At 70.7% G+C, this 19,131-nt stretch overlaps 1 protein-coding gene across 1 annotated transcript; it reads left to right on the top strand.

Annotated features, from left to right (window-relative positions):
• The first annotated feature begins 309 nt into the window (after positions 1-309).
• Positions 310-18,616, top strand: COL5A3 (collagen type V alpha 3 chain). Its single transcript, XM_026088713.1, has 65 exons — positions 310-382; positions 973-1,140; positions 1,334-1,547; positions 1,617-1,779; positions 2,486-2,608; positions 2,810-2,962; positions 4,052-4,348; positions 4,497-4,538; positions 4,630-4,692; positions 4,799-4,873; positions 5,004-5,087; positions 5,164-5,220; positions 5,318-5,371; positions 5,480-5,533; positions 5,665-5,718; positions 5,849-5,902; positions 5,976-6,029; positions 6,112-6,156; positions 6,319-6,372; positions 6,516-6,560; positions 6,764-6,817; positions 6,900-6,944; positions 7,030-7,083; positions 7,187-7,231; positions 7,343-7,396; positions 7,501-7,545; positions 7,708-7,761; positions 7,948-8,055; positions 8,130-8,183; positions 8,265-8,318; positions 8,776-8,820; positions 9,494-9,547; positions 9,647-9,691; positions 9,865-9,918; positions 10,018-10,071; positions 10,155-10,208; positions 10,422-10,529; positions 10,678-10,767; positions 10,854-10,907; positions 11,104-11,211; positions 11,401-11,508; positions 11,919-11,972; positions 12,089-12,142; positions 12,374-12,481; positions 12,672-12,725; positions 12,928-12,981; positions 13,108-13,161; positions 13,299-13,352; positions 13,563-13,670; positions 13,848-13,901; positions 14,159-14,212; positions 14,429-14,482; positions 14,625-14,678; positions 14,853-14,960; positions 15,226-15,279; positions 15,367-15,420; positions 15,533-15,640; positions 15,753-15,806; positions 16,067-16,102; positions 16,238-16,291; positions 16,498-16,741; positions 16,950-17,062; positions 17,264-17,332; positions 17,445-17,681; positions 17,907-18,616. Exons 1-65 carry the CDS (start codon positions 310-312, stop codon positions 18,051-18,053), a joined length of 5,301 nt encoding a protein of 1,766 aa, XP_025944498.1. The 3' UTR covers positions 18,054-18,616.
• Positions 18,617-19,131: the final 515 nt, after the last annotated feature.

The raw sequence follows: 19,131 nt of genomic DNA, 5'->3' as shown, positions 1-19,131 counted from the left end.
CTGCCTCGGGGTGCTCCGGGCCCCGCGGCGGCGGCTCTGTGCACCCGGACGCCTGGGCCCCTCCCGGGACCAAGGGGGGGCCTGGACGCCGGGGTCCTCTCGCCGCCCGGCTGGGGGGGGCCGGGGGTCTCTCCCCTCGCCATGGTGCCGGGAGCTTCACCACATCCCCGCTCCCTGGCTCTGCCGGGACCCGGTGCTGTGGGGTGATTCCCCGGTGCTGCCGCCCCGTCCCTGCACCCCGTCATCTGTGGGGTGCGGAGGGGCTGGGCCAGGCTGGGGTTTCCCAGGCCGGGGGGGGGGATCCCCCCCATGCCGGCGTGCGGCGGCCTGGAGACGCCCCTTCCCCTGGGAGCCCGGCAGGAAACTGGCCCCACGCGCTGGGGTCAGGAGGGCCTGAGAGACGGCCCGGCCGGAGCGGGGTCAGGCCGTTCCCAGCCTGGCCCCCACGCGCGGCCCCCTCCTGCCGCGTGCCCCGTCGCGGCTGGGAGCGGGGGGAGCCCCCAGCAGGACTTGCCCCCCGGCTGCCCCTTCCTGGCCTGCCCGGACAGGCCTCTGCGGCAGGCGGCGGGGAGGCGGGGGGCCGCCGCGGGCAGGGGGCCGCCGAGCTCTCTGATGTGGATGCGATCATCCCCCCGCACACCTGCCTGCRCCGGCATTAACCCTCCCTCCGCATGCGGAGACGTGCAGCGCCCCGGGCGGGGAGGCGTCGGGGGTCTCCCACGGGCGGCACCGGTGCCACGGGGGGCAGAGCCTGGCCGGAGCAGGCCGGGGGCGGAGGAATGCAACGAAGGAATCCGGCTGCCGCGGGCCGGACCTTGGGCCCACACAGCTGCCTGGCACCGGGCCGGCCCCGCTCGGCAGCACGCAGGCAGGGGGATGGGGACGCGGGCTCCAGCCGGGAGCACGGAGCCCGGCCCYGCGGGGGGCTCCGGCCCGTCCCCGCTGCCCAACAGGTCTCCGCTCACCCCGCAGCCGTGCCTGTGGATGTGCTGCAGACCCTGGGCGCCCAGCATGGCCGCGAAGGCATCTCCGTCACCGCCGGGATCTGCACCCAGCGCCCGGGGGCCGCGGACCCTGACCTYGCCTTCCGCGTGGACAACCGCACCCAGCTCAGCGCGCCCACGAGGCAGCTCTTCCCAGGTGTGCCGGGGGGCCATGGCCGCTCCCGAGGGATGATCTGCCCTTGGGGTGCAGAGCCGATCTTGGGGTGCAGAGCTGCTCCCGGGGGGATGATCCGCCCTAGGGRTGCAGAGCTGCTCTCAGGGTGCAGAGCTGCTCTTGGGGTGCGGAGCAGCTCTCGATCTGACCATCCTCGCCTTCCCCCCCGCTGCAGACGGCCCCTTCCCGGAGGACTTCTCCATCCTGGCCACGGTGCGAGCACAGCGAGGCGGCCAGGCCTTTCTGCTCTCCATCTATGATGAGCGGGGAGTGCAGCAGCTGGGCCTGGAGATTGGCCGCTCGCCCGTCTTCCTCTACGAGGACCAGGATGGGCAGCCGGCCCCGGAGCAGTACCCCGTCTTCCGCAAGGTGAACCTGGCCGACGGCAGGTGAGCACCAGGGGCCRGAGGGCAGCGGGCGCCCGGCTGCCCCGGCTGCACTAAGCCCCACGCCTGCAGGTGGCACCGCGTGGCGCTGGCTGTGGAGGGCAGGAACGTGTCCTTGCTGGTGGACTGCCACCTCCTCGAGACGCTGCCCCTGGAGCGGGGCCCCCAGCCCGTCGTCAGCACTGAGGGGGTTACGCTCTTCGGGGCTCGCCTCCTCGATGAGGAGGTGTTCGAGGTGGGTCCCCCCGCAGCCTCCCTCCCCAAATCCTCCCCGCCGGGTCCCGGCTCTCCTGCGTCCCCCTGGTGATGTGGGTGCAGGGGATGAGGGGCCCCAGGAGCTGCCGGGGGATGGGGGTAGGCTGGGTCCCCCGTGTCTGGCAGCGGCCCTGCATGCACTGGGGCTGCTCCTGTTCCCCTTCCCATGCCTGTGGCTCAGCCCCTTTCCCACCGGGAAAGGCCCCCCGGCCACATTCCTGCCCGCTGAGCTCTCCCCGCTGCAAATGTCAGGGGCCGCGGGCAAGAGGCGGCTTGGAGGGAGCCAGGCGCGCGGGGCTGGGCTCCCCCCGGCCATTCACCCGTGGCGGACGAACAAGGGTGTGTTTGTCCACTCCTCTCCGCTGTGCATGCAGCCGGGGCCGAGGGGGTGTCCGGGCCAGCTGCCCCAAGCCATGCATGGATCCCGCTCGGAGCTATGCACGGATCTGCCCCCATCATGCACAGCCCCTGCTCAGCGCCATGCACAGCGCCGTGCACAGATCCTGCTCAGCGCCCTGCACAGCCCCTGCTCAGCGCTGCACACAGATTCTTGGGTGCACGGGGCCGGGCAGCGCAGCTGGGCTGCGTGCATGGCCGCGGCGGGGCGTGCATGGGCGCACGGCCGCCCAGGGGGGCAGAAGGCCTGCGCCCTCGCGCCGTCCCCTTTACCTCCCCCTGTCCTGCAGGGCGACGTCCAGCAGCTGCTGATTGTGGCCGACCCCACGGTGGCCCACTCCTACTGCCAGCTCTACATGCCTGGCTGCGACCAGCCCCTGCTCTACCCACTTGTGGCCCCCTTTCCCGAGGAGGTAGGCRCCGAGGTGGGAAGAGGAAGGGCTGGGGGCACCTTCCGGAGCCCCCCTCCTCCGCAGCTGGCCTGAAGGGATGCTGCTGGGCTGGGGGCTGGCGCCGCCGGGACGCTCGCGCGCCGGGCAGAGCACCCTGCTCCTGCCCAGGGACCCTGATGCCCACATTTCTCTCCCTGCCTCCCTCCACGCTGCCCTGCGCAGAGCGGCCCCGAGGCCACCGCTGCCCCGCGTCGGAAGGGCAGGAAGGGCAAGGGGAAAGGCAAGCGCAAGGGAAAGGGCAAGGGCAAGAAGAGGAGGAACAAGGAGCTGCTGGAGCAGCAGGAGGCCTCGGTGCTTTCCACCGTGGATGGCCAGGTAGAGCACGACTAACCCGCCTCTGCGGCTGCCTAACCCAGCCCCGCTAACCTGCTGCTCGTGCAGGGCTGCGGCRAGCCTGGCTCCAGGTGCACCAGCTCCGTCCAGAGCAAACCCCTGTGCACGGAGCTYGTGCTGTGCCACATGCCGCCTCCTGCACCCACAGCAGCCCCCGGCCTCCTGCTCCTTGGACGGCCTGGGGTGAGCCGGGACGGCTCCAGCAGCTCACGCCCCGGCAGAGCCAGAGCTTTGGGTCTGTTGGAGTCGCCCGTGGGCGCTCTGGCCAGAACGGCCCCTGCCCAGGCCTCGGGGATGCCATGGCCCCGTGTCCTCTTACCGCTCCCCTTTGCACCGGGGGCTGAGCGGCGCCGTGGCAGAGCTGCCCCCAGAGCTTGTCGGAGCACCCGGCGGGGATCACCCGGCTGCAGGCACCCGAGCGGAGCAGGAGGGAGCCCCCGCCGCTGCCTTTGCCCCCCTCGGCTCTGCAAGCGGGTCGCGGCTGCAGCTGGAGGCGGCGGTGCTGGCCAAGGGCGGCCCGGGGGCCGCGGCCCCTCCTGCCGATGAGTCAGCCTTGGCCCGGCCGGGCGGGAGAGACCCGGCGAGGGGGTGGCCGGGCTCCAGGTGCTGCTCGGAGCCAGGGGCTGCGCGGCCCCAGGGTGCAGGGGAACGGCCGCCCCCGCGCCCGGGAACGGCTGCCTGTGGGTGCCGCTGGTGGGAAGGGGCCTGCGCCAGAGCTGCGATCCCAGGAACAGCCAGCTGATGAGCCCTGGCTTGCCGTGCCCCTGGCCCCAGCATGGCTCCGAGACGGTGGTCCCGGCAGCAAGGGGAGCCGCGCGGGGCCGCGGTGCCCCCTCCAGCGCAGCCCCGGTGCGCGGGACCCCACGGGCTCCTCCATCCAAGGCCAGCACGGCCACACCGACCCGCTCCGCGGAGGAGAGCACCCTCGCCACGGACGCCTGGAGCCCCGCCAGCACCACGACTGCTGCCCCCAACCGCACCGACCCCCAGGAGGTAGCACCAGGGCCGGGGCTGGGGCTCTGGGGCTGGAGCTCCCCCCTCCAGGCCYCCAGCATCGCCCCCATCCCGTAGGACACCAGGGAGGAATTTGTGCTCCAGGAGGCCGGCAGCACGGAGCTGTTGCCGGGCTACGAGGACGAGGACGAGGGGGACCCCGCGCTCCGGGGGCGCTTCGGCCCAGCCGAGCGGGAGCAGCCAGGGATCCGGGCTCCCCAGGTAACGCTGAGAATGACGACCGGGAAAAGCTGGGGCCATGAGCTCGGCCCCGCGACGGGTGGGGTGAAGCCCCGGCCTGTCTCCCCACAACCCAGCGTCTTGCAGGAGCCCAGCCAGAAGGGCGAGAAGGGCGAACCGGCCATGCTGGAGCYGGTGAGTGGGGCCCAGCCGCGGGGCTCCCGGGGGTGCGTGGCGCCGGCCGCCCCCAGCCCTCGCAGCACACCGGTGGTCCCCGGCCGATGGGTGTGCGCTTGCCGGGGGGGGCACCGGGATGAGCTGCACTCACTCTCTTCTCCTTTAGGGCTGGCGATTCGAGGGGCCGCCGGGACCCCCGGGCCCCGCGGTAAGGAGCAGGGGCTGCTGCGGGGAGGGGGCGGCGCATGGATGGGGAGGGGGACTGCGCTGGCACTAACACGCCTTTGCCTCCTCCGCAGGGGGAGCCGGGTCCCTGGGGGCCRCCGGGGCCGCCAGGACTGCCGGGAGACCCCGGAGACCAGGTAAAGAGCAGGCGGGGGGGGGGGGGTTCTGCTGGCGTCCTGCTGCAAGCCCCGACCTGCCAGCGCCAGGGTGATGACAGGCCGCCCCCCCCTTCCCCCCCGCCAGGGCCCCGCGGGACGGCCGGGACTGCCAGGAGCCGACGGGAGCCGTGGCCCGGCGGGGACCACGCTCATGCTGCCGGTAGGCGCYGGGGCAGCCGGGCTGCATCCAGGGGCACCTGCTGCGGGATGGCTCCTGCGGGGGCCGTGCGGAGCTGGGTGCCCAGGGAGCTTTGGGGGCTGCTGGCCCCCCTCAGCCCGCTGCCCCCCAGTTCCAGTTCGGCGGAGACTCCCTCAAGGGCCCCAGCGTCTCCTTCCAAGAAGCCCAGGCCCAAGCGATCCTGCAGCAGGCGAAGGTGAGGCACCCACATGGGCCGGCCCCTCCACCGGCATCGCCRCTCCGCTCAGCCCTCTCCTCCGCTCTCTCCCCAGCTCGCCATGAAGGGCCCCCCGGGCCCCATGGGGCTGACCGGCCGCCCGGGACCACTGGTGAGTACGGCCGCCGTGGGGCAGCCGCCATGGGGCAGCTGCCCCCCGAGACGCCGTGCACCAGGCATTGCCCCACGTCGCTCTCCCGTTTTCCCAGGGTCTCCCTGGACACCCCGGCCTGAAAGGAGATGTGGGCGACTCGGGGCTGCAGGTGGGTCCTGCCGAGGGGTGCGCGGGGAGGTGGCAATGGGGCTGAACGCGGGGCCCCCCGGGATCCTGCCGGCGCCCGGCCYTGACGCCTTCCCCTTCTCTTCGCCAGGGTCCCCGGGGGCCGCAGGGGCCGCCGGGGCTGCCGGGGAAGCCGGGCAGGCGGGTAAGTGCTGCGCGCTGGGGTTTCACATCCCCTGCAGGTGCCTGCCCAGGGCATCCCTGTCCCCATCCCCGTCCCCATCCTGGGGGACACCCAGCCCTCGGCCCTCTCCCACCCCTCGACATGTCTTTCAGGGCCGCGCCGGAGCAGATGGAGCCAGGGGCCTCCCGGGAGAAACTGGACCCAAGGTTGGTCAGTGCTGCCAGGGTGCACGGGTGGTGGTGGGGGGTCTGTGCAGGGCCAGGACACCTGGTCCCCTCTGCCCCCCCCGGCAGCAGCTCCGGGGCAGGGGGGGCTGATGCCTCTGCTGTCCCGCAGGGTGACAGAGGCTTCGACGGGCTCCCGGGGCTGCCGGGCGAGAAGGGCCACCGGGTAAGTGGGAGCACGCTGCGCCCCGTCCTGGCGCCGCCTGCCCTCCCGGACCCTCACCGCCTCTCTGCCGCAGGGCGACGCGGGGCAGCCAGGGCTGGCGGGGCCCCCCGGCCACAGAGGCGCCAAGGTGAGCAGCGTGGGAAGGGGGAGCGGGATCAGGCCCCAGAGGTACCGGGGGGACGCGCTCAGCTCTGCTCCATCTCCTCCAGGGCCCGGATGGGCTCCCGGGACCCCGCGGGCAGCCTGGGGAGCCTGTGAGTATTGGTGCTGGGAGCCTCCCCGGCTTCGCTCCGGGAGCCCTGGAGGGTCTGGGGGCAAGTTCTGCCGCTCCCTGGAGCTTTTGGGGGGGAGATTTGGGCACCCTGGGAATGCAGGGGGCCTGGGGTGCTGACTGACCCATCTATCCTCGGCCCTAGGGCGTGCGAGGTCTGATCGGCTCGCGTGGCTCCCCCGGACCCCCGGGACCACCGGTACGAGACCCCCCCCCCCCTTCTGCCTGTCTGTCCGTCCTCGTGTCAAGGGGACGTTTTTCCTGGCCTCTTAGCCTGGGCACGGTATCACCCTGGGGCACGGCATCGCCTCGGGGCCCTGACCCTCCTTCCTTGCCCCRCAGGGCGCCAGCGGCATCGACGGAGCACCTGGACCTGAGGGCAGTGTGGTGGGTGCGAGCGGGGCCCCGCCGGGACCGGGCAGTGCGAGAGCGGGATGCTCTGGGGCGGGGGTGGCRGGGCTGCCGGCATGGGAGCAGTGTGGGGGGGCAACGCTCCCACGGGTGCAGGAGCATGGGAGGGCGGCCGGGGCTGCGGCAAGGCTCCGGGGGAGGCCGGTGTCCTGCTGATGGGATTTCTCTGCCGCCTGCAGGGGATCCACGGGGAGCCAGGCCCGCCGGGACAGCAGGGCAACCCTGGTCCGCAGGTAGGCGGGGGGCGGCCCGAGGGGCCGGGGGCTCGGCTGCTCTTTCCGTGCCTTCCCAGTGCCTCGGTCTCTTCTCTTGCAGGGGCTGCCTGGCCCCCAGGGTCCCGTGGGGCTGCCGGGGGAGAAGGTGAGTGGCGCAGGGGCACAGGGGGTGGGCAGCGGGGGGCTGCGGGAGCCCTCCACGCCTGACACCTCCTCTTCCTCTTGCCCAGGGCTCGCCAGGGAAGCCGGGGATCCAGGGCGTCGCTGGGGCCGATGGGCCCCCGGTGAGTACTCGCACAGCACCATGGGGTCGCTCCAGCTGCGGGATCCCGCTCAGAGCAGGCGCCGCGGGGCAGTGCGGGGCTCATCCCTCGCGCATCCCTGCAGGGTCACCCCGGCCGAGAGGGGCCAGCCGGAGAGAAGGGTCTCCAGGTAAGGAGCCGCCCTGGGGAGGCGGCTCAGCCCCCCTCGTGGGGTCCCTGCCTGCCCCCCCTGCACGGATGGGGCCGTTTCCATCTCTGCTGATGCTGGCTCTGCCCCCAGGGCCCTGCGGGCGCCGCCGGCCCCGTYGGCTATCCGGGACCGCGCGGGGTGAAGGTAAGCACAGCCTCCCCCTCGGCCAGGCCCCGCGGTGGGGTCGGGCTGCGTCCCCCCGATCGGGAGCCTCCCTCCGGCCCCCCGGCCCCTCTGTGTCTCTGCAGGGAGCTTTCGGCGTGCGCGGCCTGAAGGGCAGCAAAGGGGAGAAGGTAAGGGCGGCTGGCGAGGGGGTCCCAGGGACGCTCGTGCCGGTGCTGTCACAGCCCTGTGCTGGGGGTGCCGGGCGGCTGGAGACGGCCCTCCGCACCGGGGTGGGGGGCTTGCGCCGGAGCTGGCGCGGTCTCGGCCCCCCAGCCTGTGCTTCCCTTCAGGGAGAAGATGGATTCCCTGGCTTCAAGGGGGACATAGGTCCGAAGGGCGACAGGGTAAGCGGGGTCCCCGGGGAGGGGGGGTGTTTCCACATTTCTGGCCTCTCTTGGGGGTTGCGGGAGCCCCGGGGGCAGTTTGGGGGGGCGGGTCTGGCCGCAGGGGGGTGCGGGGACACGGGGCGGCGGCCCCGGCGGTGTTTCGTTGGGCGGCACGCTCCCCGCGCTGCTGCCTTGCTGTTCCAGGGGGACCAGGGCCCGCTGGGCCCCCGGGGTGAGGACGGCCCCGAGGGGCTGAAGGGGCAGACGGGCCCCATGGGCGAACCAGGTGCTGCCGGCCCTGCCGGCGATAAGGTGGGTGCCAGCGCTCTGCCCCCGCGCCCGCGGCGCGTGCTGCCCCCGGCTCAGCTCTGCTCTCTCCCTTGCAGGGCAAGCTGGGCGTGCCGGGCCTCCCAGGATACCCCGGACGCCAGGGCCCCAAGGTGAGTGCAGGGAGGCTGCTGGGTCGCTCCGGAGCCAGGATCCTCTCGGCCCCGGCTGCAGCTTGTGCTTCCCCCTCTTAGGGCTCCGCTGGCTTCCAGGGTGCCGTGGGGCTGGCGGGAGAGAAAGGCAAGAGGGTGAGTCGCCACATCCCGCTGTGCCGTCTGCCCCCTCCTGCCCCACCATCGCCCTGTGGGTCCCCCCCATCCTGTCCCACCGTCCCCACCATGGGTCCCCCGCATCCTGCCCCATTGTCCCCCCATGGGTCCCCTGCATCCTGCCCCACCRTCCCTGTCCTGCTGTGCCAGGAGCCAGAGAGGGGCTGGGAGAGCTCGGAGCCAGCAGAGGGACCCAAGCATCCTGGTCCCCCCGCCATGTCCTTGGCTCCAGATCCCACGCGTGCCTGGAAGCCCCCCCCCGGCTCCTGCGCCACGTGTCCTCCTGCACACACACTTGGGCGCGAGTCGTGGCTGCATGGGATGCCCCATCCCTGCGCGGGGTGCACAGCAGGTGCACAGCGGGTGCGCAGCGGGTGAATGGCGGGCACGGGTGCAGGTGGGAGCGGCTCCCCCCGGCATGTCTCCCTTCCCGCAGGGCAAGGCTGGCCAGGCTGGGCAGACGGGACAGCGAGGACCCCCGGTGAGCCGCCGCGGCCCCGACCTCCACCAGCCCCRTGCTGGGGGCCGCCGGGATCCACACGCCCGCCCTGGGGCTGGCTGTATCTCATGGCAACCATCCTGGGACCTGCCGTAGCCATGGCAACCACCCTGGGGCCGCCTGTATCCCACAGTGACCGCCCTGGGACCTGTCATATCCCACAGGGACTGCCCGGGGACCTGCCACAGCCATGGCAACTACCCCGGGGCTGGCCGTATCCCACGGCAACCGATCTCTGGTGCCTGCTGTGTCCCAGGCAACCAGGCCCAAAACTCCCGCCCTGTATCCCACGGCAACAGCGCTTGGGGCCTGTTGTATCCCACGACAACTGGGCCCTGGGGCCTGTCGTTTCCCATGGCAACCAGGCCAAAAGTTTCCACCCCGTGTCCCATGGCAACCGGCATGGGGCCTGCCATAACCCACGGTGACCGGGACCGGGGGCCTGCCGTATCCCATGGCAACCACCCCAGGGCCCTGGTGTCCCATGGCAACCGGGCCCTGGGGCCTGCCGTATCCCACGGCATCCGGGCCCCAAACATCGGCCCTGTGCCCCATGGCCGCCACGCTGGGGCGCTGGGCTCCGCGTCACAGCTCGGTCCCGGGGTGCCCGCCCGGCTCGCGGGCCCTGACGCCGCTCTCTGCTGCCTCCGCTCAGGGCCTGCCGGGGGAGCGCGGCCTGCCCGGCGCCACAGGAACACCCGGCCCCAAGGTAGGTTGGCACCCGGCCGCCGCGTGCCCCCGCCCCAGGGCGGCGGGGACCAGCCCACGGGTCGCTGCCACCTGCCCTCAGCCTGTCTCTCTCCGCCAGGGCGACGCTGGCCATGATGGGGCCCCTGGCGCGGCGGGGGAGAAGGTGAGCCGGGGGCAGCCGGTGCCCTGCAGAGGGGCCAGGAGCAGGGGCCTGGGGCTGGTGGTGCTGGGACGCGGGGCTCTTCCTTGGGACGATGCCAGCGGGGGGAGACACACTCTGGGCCATGGGGATGGTCGCTGTACCGCTGCCCACGGGCTTTTCCCTTCCTCCCGCAGGGCCCCCAGGGTCCGCAGGGCCCCAGCGGATTCCCCGGCACCAAAGGGCCCCCCGTAAGTAGCAACGCGTCGGGGAGCAGCGCTGCTGCCCAGCCCGGCCGGCCTGGCCGCTGGCGCCCCTCCACCCCGCTAACTCCGCTCCCGCTGTGGTAGGGTCCCGCCGGGAAGGACGGCTTGCCGGGACACCCAGGGCAGCGCGGAGAGCTGGTGAGCATCCCTGCCCGCCTCATTCCTTGACGGCGCGTCCGCACTTCCCCGCCTCATCCCCTCTCTGCTCTCCTCCTCCACAGGGCTTCCATGGCAAAACCGGGCCCCCAGGCCCCACTGGGGTGGTGGGACCCCAGGTGAGTGGCTGTGTCGAGGATGCCATCAACGCCAGTGCTGCGGGCCCCGGCGGGATGGAGGGGCTGGCGTTGCTCCGGGCGGGATGGAGGGGCCAGTGTTGCTCCACGTGAGATGGAGGGGCCGGTGTTGCTCTGCTGGCACTCCAGCGCTGCCCCCGGTCTCTGCTCCGTGCCGCCCGTGCCCCTGAGGCTCACCCTGCTCTCTGCCCGCAGGGTAAATCAGGCGAGACCGGGCCAGTGGGCGAGAGGGGGCACCCAGGCCCCCCCGGCCCCCCGGGGGAGCAGGGGCTGCCCGGAGCTGCTGGCCGAGAAGGAGCCAAGGTAGGAGCCCCTCCGGGGTCCGAGCGCCAGCGCAGCCCGCTGCCGGCCTGAGCCGGGGGGCACTGGGTGGGAGGGCTCTGCGGTGGGAGGGCTGCCACCAGCTCGGGCACGATGGAGCCAAGCTACCTGCTGCTTCTCTTCCTCACAGGGCGACCCTGGCCCAGCTGGCATCCCTGGCAAGAACGGCCCCCCGGGCATCCATGGCTTTCCTGGCACGCGGGGTGCRCCAGGAGAGATGGTCAGTGCCATCCCGGGCTTGGGAGCAGCAGGAGGGCGGAGAGGCGAGTAGGGTCCTCACTGACCATCCTTCCTGCCTTTCTACAGGGTCCACCCGGCCTGAAGGGTGGGGAAGGCCCCCCCGGTCCCCCTGGACCCACAGTGAGTACAAAGCATCGTGGCATTGGGGGGGTCTATACAGAGTTTTGGCCCCCCCCCCCCCCTTGCCATGTGCTCCTTGGGGAGCAATTTTGCCACCCTGGTCCAAGTCCTAGTTGATAAAGAGCAAGGTTTCTTTGGAGAGGAGGAAGGATTCCCAGGGCCTTTCCCTCTTCACCCCTCCTTTGTGTTCCCCCAGGGTTCCCCCGGTGAGCGAGGCCCCACGGGGGCAGCTGGAGGCATTGGACTGCCGGGCCGTGGGGGTGCGCAGGGCCCCCCCGGCCCCACCGGAGAGAAGGGCTCCCCGGTAGGTGCCATGTCCTCTGCATGGGGTGGGGAGTGAGATGAACGGGGGAAGGAGGAGGCCATGCTCGGGGCGAGAGGAGGACGGGGCAGGTGGGGTGATGCGGGAGGAGGTGTGGGGCACGTCTGGGAGCAGCCGGAATGTTCCGTCCCGCGCAGTCCCAGCCAACCCTGCTCTCCTACCTGCCCACAGGGCGAGAGGGGCCCAATGGGCCCAGCTGGACACGACGGCATCCAGGGCCCTGTGGGGCTGCCGGGTCCAGGTGGTCCCCCTGGCCCCGCTGGAGAAGACGGCGACAAGGTAAGTCGGGGAGACACCAGTCGGCACCTGCAGCAACGGCTTCTTTGCGCAGAGGGGATCTGCTGCACTTTGCTGCCGATGGCAGGGGAAGGTACCCCGGGGCCAGCGCTGCGGGACAGGTCCCCTCGGAGAGGGCAGGTCCTCGGGCCAGGGCACCTCCCCGGTGGGGCAGGTTTCTGCGGTGGCTTCCCGGCAGCGGGGATCTCCCTGGCAGCAGCGTGTCCGTGTCTGGGCCCTGGCTGGTTTCCTTGGCAGTGCTTCCCAGGTGGTGGCAGGTTTCCCTGGTGATGGGATTTCCTTGGCCACGGTTCCCCGGCGATGGCAGCTTTCCCTGGCCGCCAGCACTCCCTAGCCACGAGTCCCCAGCAAGGGCGGCTGTGGGGTTTCACCGTGTCCCTTTGCCGCGGCAGGGTGAGATCGGGCTGCCCGGGCAGAAGGGCAGCAAAGGCGACAAGGGTGAGGCGGTAAGTGCTGAGGGGCTGGTCTGCCTGCGTGGGCTGCCCAGGGTCAGAGCACCTCTGGGGACAGGAGGCATTTGGGGACTGCCCCAACCCTGATGCGGATGCTCCTGCCCCCCCAGGGCCCGCCGGGACCGACAGGAATCCAGGGGCCTCTTGGGCACCCCGGCCCCGCGGTGAGTAGCTGGGGCACGCTCTTCCCACCCAGTTTATTCCCCCCGAGCCCAACGCTTAAGCAAGAARCCCCGAACGCAGTGCAGGCTGCTCCCCGCAGCAACACAAGCATCCCCCACGACACCCATCCTGATGCATCTCCCCCTTGGCCCCATTCCCACCCTGTGTGCTGAGTCCCTGCGGGGCAGACGGTGCCCACGGGGAGGTGCTGACCCCAGGCTCGCCCTTTGCAGGGAGCAGACGGGGAGCCTGGGCGTCGTGGGCAGCAGGGGATGTTTGGGCAGAAAGGAGACGAGGGCTCGCGGGGGCACCCCGGCCTCAGTGGCCCCCCGGGCCTGCAGGTAAGGGGCAGGGGGGCAGGGTTGGCTCTGCAGGTCTGGCGGGGGCTGTGGGTTGGGAAGGAGGGGCAGGGACAAGGGCTCTGCGCAGTGCCAGGGCGGCTCTGCCTTGCCAGCTGGGCTCCCAGCCCACTGAGCCCCGGGGGCCAGCTGGGGCCAGCACCAGCCCTGCCAACCTGTGTGCTCCTCACAGGGCATGCCAGGCCCACCAGGCGAGAAGGGTGAGAACGGAGATGTCGGCGCCATGGTAAGGACCCCCCCATGGCCTTGTTGCTCTGACCTCGGCCACCTCCTTCGGTGCATCCCCAGCTCCCCAGCCCTCTCCGACTCTTCTGCCCCAGCTCCTCGAGCTTCCCACCTCTGCAAGCTCCCTCTCCCGTGGGGGCCTTGTGGCCCCACAGCTCAGCAGTCGCCCTTYGCGGTTCTGACCCGCTCTGTGCTCCCTGCAGGGCCCCCCCGGCGCGCCGGGACCACGCGGGCCACAAGGACCCAGCGGCACAGAGGTGAGCACAGCCCTGGCGCTTGGCGGGGGCTGCTGGGCACAGCGCCTGGGTGTGCAGGGTGCCAGGGCCAKCTGTGAAGCAGGATCTGGGCTTTGCAGTGTGTAACCCCTGTCCTGGTGTCTGTAGGGTCCCCAGGGAATGCCAGGCGGCGTGGGACAGCCAGGTGCCGTGGGAGAAAAGGTAAGCCTGCACTGGGAGTGGTCCCGAGACTCCGTGTCTGYGTAGTGGGACTGTGGACCAGGCAGAGCCGTGCACGTTCCTCCCAGCGCCCAGCAGTGCCTGACCGACAGGTTTCCCTCTGCTTTTCTCCCGTGCAGGGTGAGCCAGGCGAAGCAGGAGCCCCTGGAGCCCCGGGGGAGCCCGGTCCGCCCGTGAGTGTCGTGGGGAGGGGAGAACACGGCATCTCTAGGAAAGCAGGAGCAGGGCATCAGGGTGGGGGAAAAGGTGGAGCTCAATGGAGCGGGGAGCAGGTCCTACTCTCCCCAGCCACACAGAGCAGTGGTAGGGCTGCAGGTGAACACCGTGCAGCCCAGGCTGCCCCCTGCTCTCCCCCCACCCTGACCCTCCCCGTCCCTCTGCAGGGTGTGAAAGGGGACATGGGGGAGAAGGGAGACGCGGGACAATCGGGAGCAGCTGGGCCCCCCGGCAAGAAGGGGCCCCCAGGAGAGGATGGAGCCAAAGGCAACTTGGTGAGTGCGGGAATGAGGCAGGGAGAGGGGAAGGGAGCTGCCCTGAGTCCCCACTCGCACCCCACCGATAGGCCTGGAGGCACTAACCCCTTTCCCTGCTCCTGCTCTGCTCTCCCAGTGTGCAGGGGGTCTGTGACTCTCTTCCAGCCCCGTGCTCATRTCCCCATTTCTCCGCAGGGCCCCATCGGCTTCCCTGGTGATCCCGGCCCTCCTGGAGACCCTGGCCTGCCGGTGAGTAGCCCCAGCTCACGCATTAGAGGGGCTGCAGAGCAGAAGCAGCCCCAGCCCGGAGGCTGCCGGCACTCCCCTGAGCCTGGAGCCAGCGCTGCGGAGCTCCCGTGTCACCTGCTGCCCTGGCGCGGTCACCCAGGCACTGGCAGGGGGGCGCAGGATGAGCACGGGCTGGGGGCAGCCAGGTGCCGGCGTTCTCTCCCTGCCCCTGCAGAAAGCCCAGGCTGGGTGAACGCTCACCCCGTCCTGTGCTGCAGGGTCTGGACGGTGTCGCTGGGGAGAAGGGCGACAGCGGGGACCCTGGCCTGCCGGTGAGTGAGGGTATCTCGGCCACGAGAGGGGGACTGTGGTCCCCCGCGGGGCTGCTGGGCTCGAGGGGCTGCAGCTGAGCCGTGCTGCTCCCTGGAGTCCTTGTGCACCTCTTATCCCCCCCAGCCTCTCCGCACTTCCCCCAGCACCTGCTGTGGGGCCTTTCTTCTCTCCCCCACTCCCCAAGCTGCCACTGACTGACTCCGGGTTTGTTTCAGGGTCCCCCTGGCGCGTCAGGGGAGCCAGGGCCCCCGGGGCCCCCTGGACGGAGGGTGAGTAGGGGAAGGGGGCGAGGAAGGGCAGGGGTAGCTCAGGGCAAGGTGGGAGGGCTGTGTCAGGGGACAAGTGGGGCCACTCCAGGCCAGAGCACGGTTCCCAGCATCCAGCTCACGCACTCTCTGTCTCCTTGCCCAGGGGCCGGTGGGGCCAACTGGGCGCGAGGGCCGTCAGGGCGAAAAGGGTGCCAAGGTAAGCCATGGCTCTCCAAGCCTGCTCCCCTTGGGAAGGAAAGCCCCACGCCTCTGCCAGCCCGGGGCAGAAGCCGAGTCCTCCCAGACACCACCAGCAAGCGGGGGCCAGGACCCCTGTGCCACCCCAAGGGGCACCAGGCTCCGCTCTGACGCTCCGCACTCACGTTCCCAGGGGAAGCCCGGCACGGAGGGGCCGCCCGGGAAGATGGGCCCCGTGGGGGTGCAGGGGCCTCCAGGGCAGCCCGGCTCCGAAGGCCTCCGCGGGATCCCTGGTCCAGCTGTGAGTCCTGGTGGCGGCGGGGGTGTGGGGCTGTGGGGAGGGCCCGTGCAGCACGGCACATCCCTGCGGAGACGCARGGCTGAGCACGTGCCCGAAGCCCGGGGCAGCGGGGTGCCTGTGCAGCGCTGCCTCAGGGCACGAGACGTCCCCTCGGGCACTGAGCTGCTGCAGGCTGGGATTGCTGCAGCCCTGGGGAATGCTGCTCGGAGGGGGGCTTTCGGGGGGCTCAGCCCCATGCCGTTCTCCCACGCCATGTCTTCTCCAGGGTGAGCAAGGTCTGCTGGGAGCCCCAGGACAAGTGGGACCACCTGGCCCCCTGGTAAGTCGGGGTGAGTGAGCCCTGGGGACCCTGGTGTCCTGGCTGGGYGCCGTCCAGGGACTGTGACACTCCCTGTGCCTCTTGCAGGGCCCCGTGGGCTTGCCTGGCCTCAAAGGAGATCCTGGCCACAAGGGAGACAAGGTGAGCGAGGTGATGGTTGTGCAGGAGCTGGGGCTGGGGTGCCCCTCAGCCCAGACTCATCCCCATTCGTGGTCCTGGGGAGGARGCCACCTGACACTCCCTTCACCCCCAGGGCCATGCTGGACTGATCGGGCTCGTTGGACCTCCAGGAGAGATGGGGGAGAAAGGAGACCAGGGGCTGCCAGGCATCCAGGGCCCCCCAGGACCCAAGGGAGACCCTGTGAGTATGTGGGGTCTCTCCTGAGATTGGGGCTGGCAGCAGGGAGGGAGACAACGTACTTGGCAGGACACAGGCCCCATGGGGACAGGGCTGATGCTGTCTCTACCCGCAGGGTTTGGCTGGACCCACAGGTCCCACCGGCCCCCCAGGGCCTCCCGGGCTCTCGGTGAGTATCTATCTTCCTGCATCATCCAGGTGCACCAAGCTTTAGCTGCACATCGTCCTGCTCATCCCAGGATCTCCGGTCTGCCCTTAACTCCCCTGCAGTCCCGGGGGGCTTCTCTCCCCAGGATGGCTGAGAAGGGCGGAGGGGACCAAGGCTCACGGGAGGGTCAAGGGCGGCTTTCCCATGCCGCATAACCACCGCATGCCCGGGAGCTGGTTGCTCCCAGCAAGCACCCCTCTCTTGTCTTCTCTTCCCCACAGGGACCTTTGGGTCAGAAGGGCTCCAAAGGCTCACCGGTGAGTGCCCGGGAGGGGATGGGGAGCATGAGCAGGGGCATCTTCTGCCATGTCCCTAGGAGAGCTGGGGAGAGAACAAGGCATCCGGGGCCTTGCAGGCTGCTCGACTGATTGCCGATTCCTCTTCTTTTGCAGGGCACGCTGGGCCCCAGAGGTGACATGGGCCCCCCTGGGCCCCCAGGGCCACCGGTGAGTGAGGGGCGCTTTGGGCACGGAGACAGACAACACCCCACTTGGGTTCTGCCGAGCCCCCTACTCCGCCTTTGCCTCTCCCCTCCAGGGATGGCTCCTCCGTCCCCAGGCCCCTCTTGCCAGTGCAGAGGCTGCTCCGGCCTTTCTCATCCTGCTCTGGCCCCAGCATCTGCAGCTCTCACACCTCTCTGTCTGTGTCCCAGGGCCGCCCAGCTGAGCTGCTCGAGCCACTTCCCTCGAGCAGGGCCAGGAAGCGCCGGCAGGCCACGGAAGGGGCTCCCGGGGAGCAGGGAGCCCCCTCAGACCACGAGGGGCTGGAGGAAGTGTATGCTTCGCTCAGCTCCCTGCGCACCGAGGTCGAGCAGCTGAGACGGCCCCTGGGCACCCCCGAGAGTCCCGCTCGTGTCTGCAGGGAGCTGCAGCTCTGCCACCCCCACCTCAAGGATGGTGAGGTTTTGGAGGTGCAGAAGGCAGAGGAAACGCTGGAAACACCTCCAAGAGGGGTGGGACTGGGGCTTCCCGTACCTCTGCCCCACACCAGGCACTGCACGTACAGCATGTCTCCGGGGAGGGGGCCAAGGCGAGTGCAGAGCCCGAGGGAGCTGTTCTGTCTGTCTGTCTGTCCGCCTGCTGACCTCCCTGCCCTCCTTCCCAGGCGAGTACTGGATTGACCCCAACCAGGGCTGTTCCCGAGATGCCTTCCGGGTTTTCTGTAATTTCACGGCTGGCGGCGAGACCTGTCTCTTCCCTGATAAGAAGTTTGAGGCTGTGAGTTGAAGCAGGGATCAGGAGGGCCGGGGCAGAGCAGAGCCGGGTGTCCAGATCCATGGTCCAGCAGCCCTCTGGGCCCGGGAACCCCTGGGGAATTGGGGGAGGTTCAGGGCTTGCTCTACCCCATGTTGTGGGGGCCCGGAGGTTAGAGACGCTCTTCTTCGCCCCCAACACCTTCTCCTCATCCGTCACCCCCAGGTCCGACTCGCTGCCTGGAACAGGGAGAAGCCGGGAACATGGTACAGCACCTTCAAGAGGGGCAAAAAGGTAGGAGCCTGGGGGCAGACGTTGCTCGCACTTCGTCTGGGGGCAGAAGGGAAGGGGCACCCGGTGCTCGGTGTTGGGTGGCTGCATCTCAGTCTGTGTGTTGTTCTCCCAGTTCTCCTATGTGGACGCGAATGGGAACGGGGTGCCTGTGACCCAGCTCACCTTCCTGCGTCTCCTGAGCGCCAGAGCCCACCAGAACTTCACGCTGAACTGCCAGAACGCAGCCGCCTGGTACGACGCCGACGCCAGCACCTTCGCCCGCGCCCTGCGCTTCCGTGGGGCCAACGACGAGGAGCTGGGGCACGGCCACCCTGCCACCCCCGTCCGGGCCCTCCGTGACGGCTGCCAGGTGAGGCATCCCAAATGCCACCTGCACCCCGCTGCCCCCCTTCACGCAGCCCCGTGGACCCCTCGTCTCCTTCCCCACCCCTGGAGCCCCTCGCAGCCACCCAGCTGGAACCAGCCCCTGTCTCTGGGCATCCGCTGTGTCCCTGCTCCCCTGCCGCTGTGTCTGTGAGGTCCCGGCGGGTCCCTGCCCCAGAGTCCCATCCCTGAGCCTGCCCCATGTCTGCAGGGACGCCGGGGCCAAGAGCGGACGGTGCTGGAGGTGGCCTCGTCCCGCGTCGAACGGCTGCCCCTGACGGACGTGGCCGTGGCCGACTTCGGAGACGCCAACCAGAAGTTTGGCTTCGAGCTGGGCCCCGTGTGCTTCCTGGGCTGAGCGCAGCCCCAGATGGCGCGTGGGCAGGGGGCTCCGGGGGCCTCTGCCGCCTCTCATGCCAGGGACAGTGACCCAGTGCCTGCCCTGGCACACTCAGGACTTGGAGCTGCCACTGCGCGCCCCCCCTTCTGCCCGCGCCACCCSCCTTATTTATACTGCTGGCTCCTGGGGGGACGAGCTGGGGCAGGGCGCCCCGGACTGTAGGGAGTGGGTGCGAGCCGGCGCCCTCCCCGTGGTGCTATGATGCTCCCCGAGAGCCCCCTTAGTAAAGCACTGGACATGCCCTCAGCATGGCAGCGCTGCGGCACCCCTCGCCCAGCCCCRTGCCAGAGGGCCAGGGCCCCCATCCAGCCCTCTCCCTGGCCCCACGTTCCTACAGAGCCTGCTGCCACCGAGCCGCCGCCGYCTGTCCTGACTGTGCCTGCCTGTGGCTCCATGCGCAAGCCGGGGCCGCCTCCTTCACCGCTGCGGCGGCTCGGCCCCTCCGCAGGAGCGGGCGGCGAGGGGGCAGGAGAGCCCCGCTGCCCCCGGGGGGTTGCTTCCCGCTCCCTGTCTGGTGGCAGCTCGCGCGGAGCTGGGGGGGGGGGCCAAGGGCACCCTGGGGCGTGTGGGGTCGGGTATGAGTGCAGCCCCCCTGCCCAACCCAGCGCCCTGGTCTGTGCTTTTCAGCGTCTCGGTCCCGGCGCCTTGCGGTCACTGTAACATAAACCGACTGTATCGAACCTCCTGCCTTGCCTGGCACTGCTCTGTGCCTGGTGCCCCAGGCTGGCGCTCCGCAGGCGCTGGTCTCCTGTCCCGGCGCTGTGCTCCCACCTTGGATCCCTGCTGCTTCCATGGAAACAGGCAACGCCAGGCCCTGCTGGTGCCTGTGGACCCTGGCAGGATCCTGCAGCGGCCGGGGGCTGCAAGGCACAGCCCTTGGTGAGGGCCAGCATGCGTGTTGCATGTGGGTGCGTGTGCACACAGCTGGCAGGTGTGCATGGTGTGTGTGCGATGCACATGGCAATGCACATAGCAATGCACGCAGCAATGCACACGGCAATGCATGCAGCAATGCACATGGCAATGCGTGCATTGG

This window comes from Apteryx rowi, unplaced genomic scaffold (genome assembly GCF_003343035.1).
Source record: "Apteryx rowi isolate R43461 unplaced genomic scaffold, aptRow1 scaffold_782, whole genome shotgun sequence".
NCBI classification, from domain to species: domain Eukaryota; kingdom Metazoa; phylum Chordata; class Aves; order Apterygiformes; family Apterygidae; genus Apteryx; species Apteryx rowi.
Note: the sequence above shows the minus strand (reverse complement) of the source record. Positions and strands in the feature narration are given on the sequence as shown.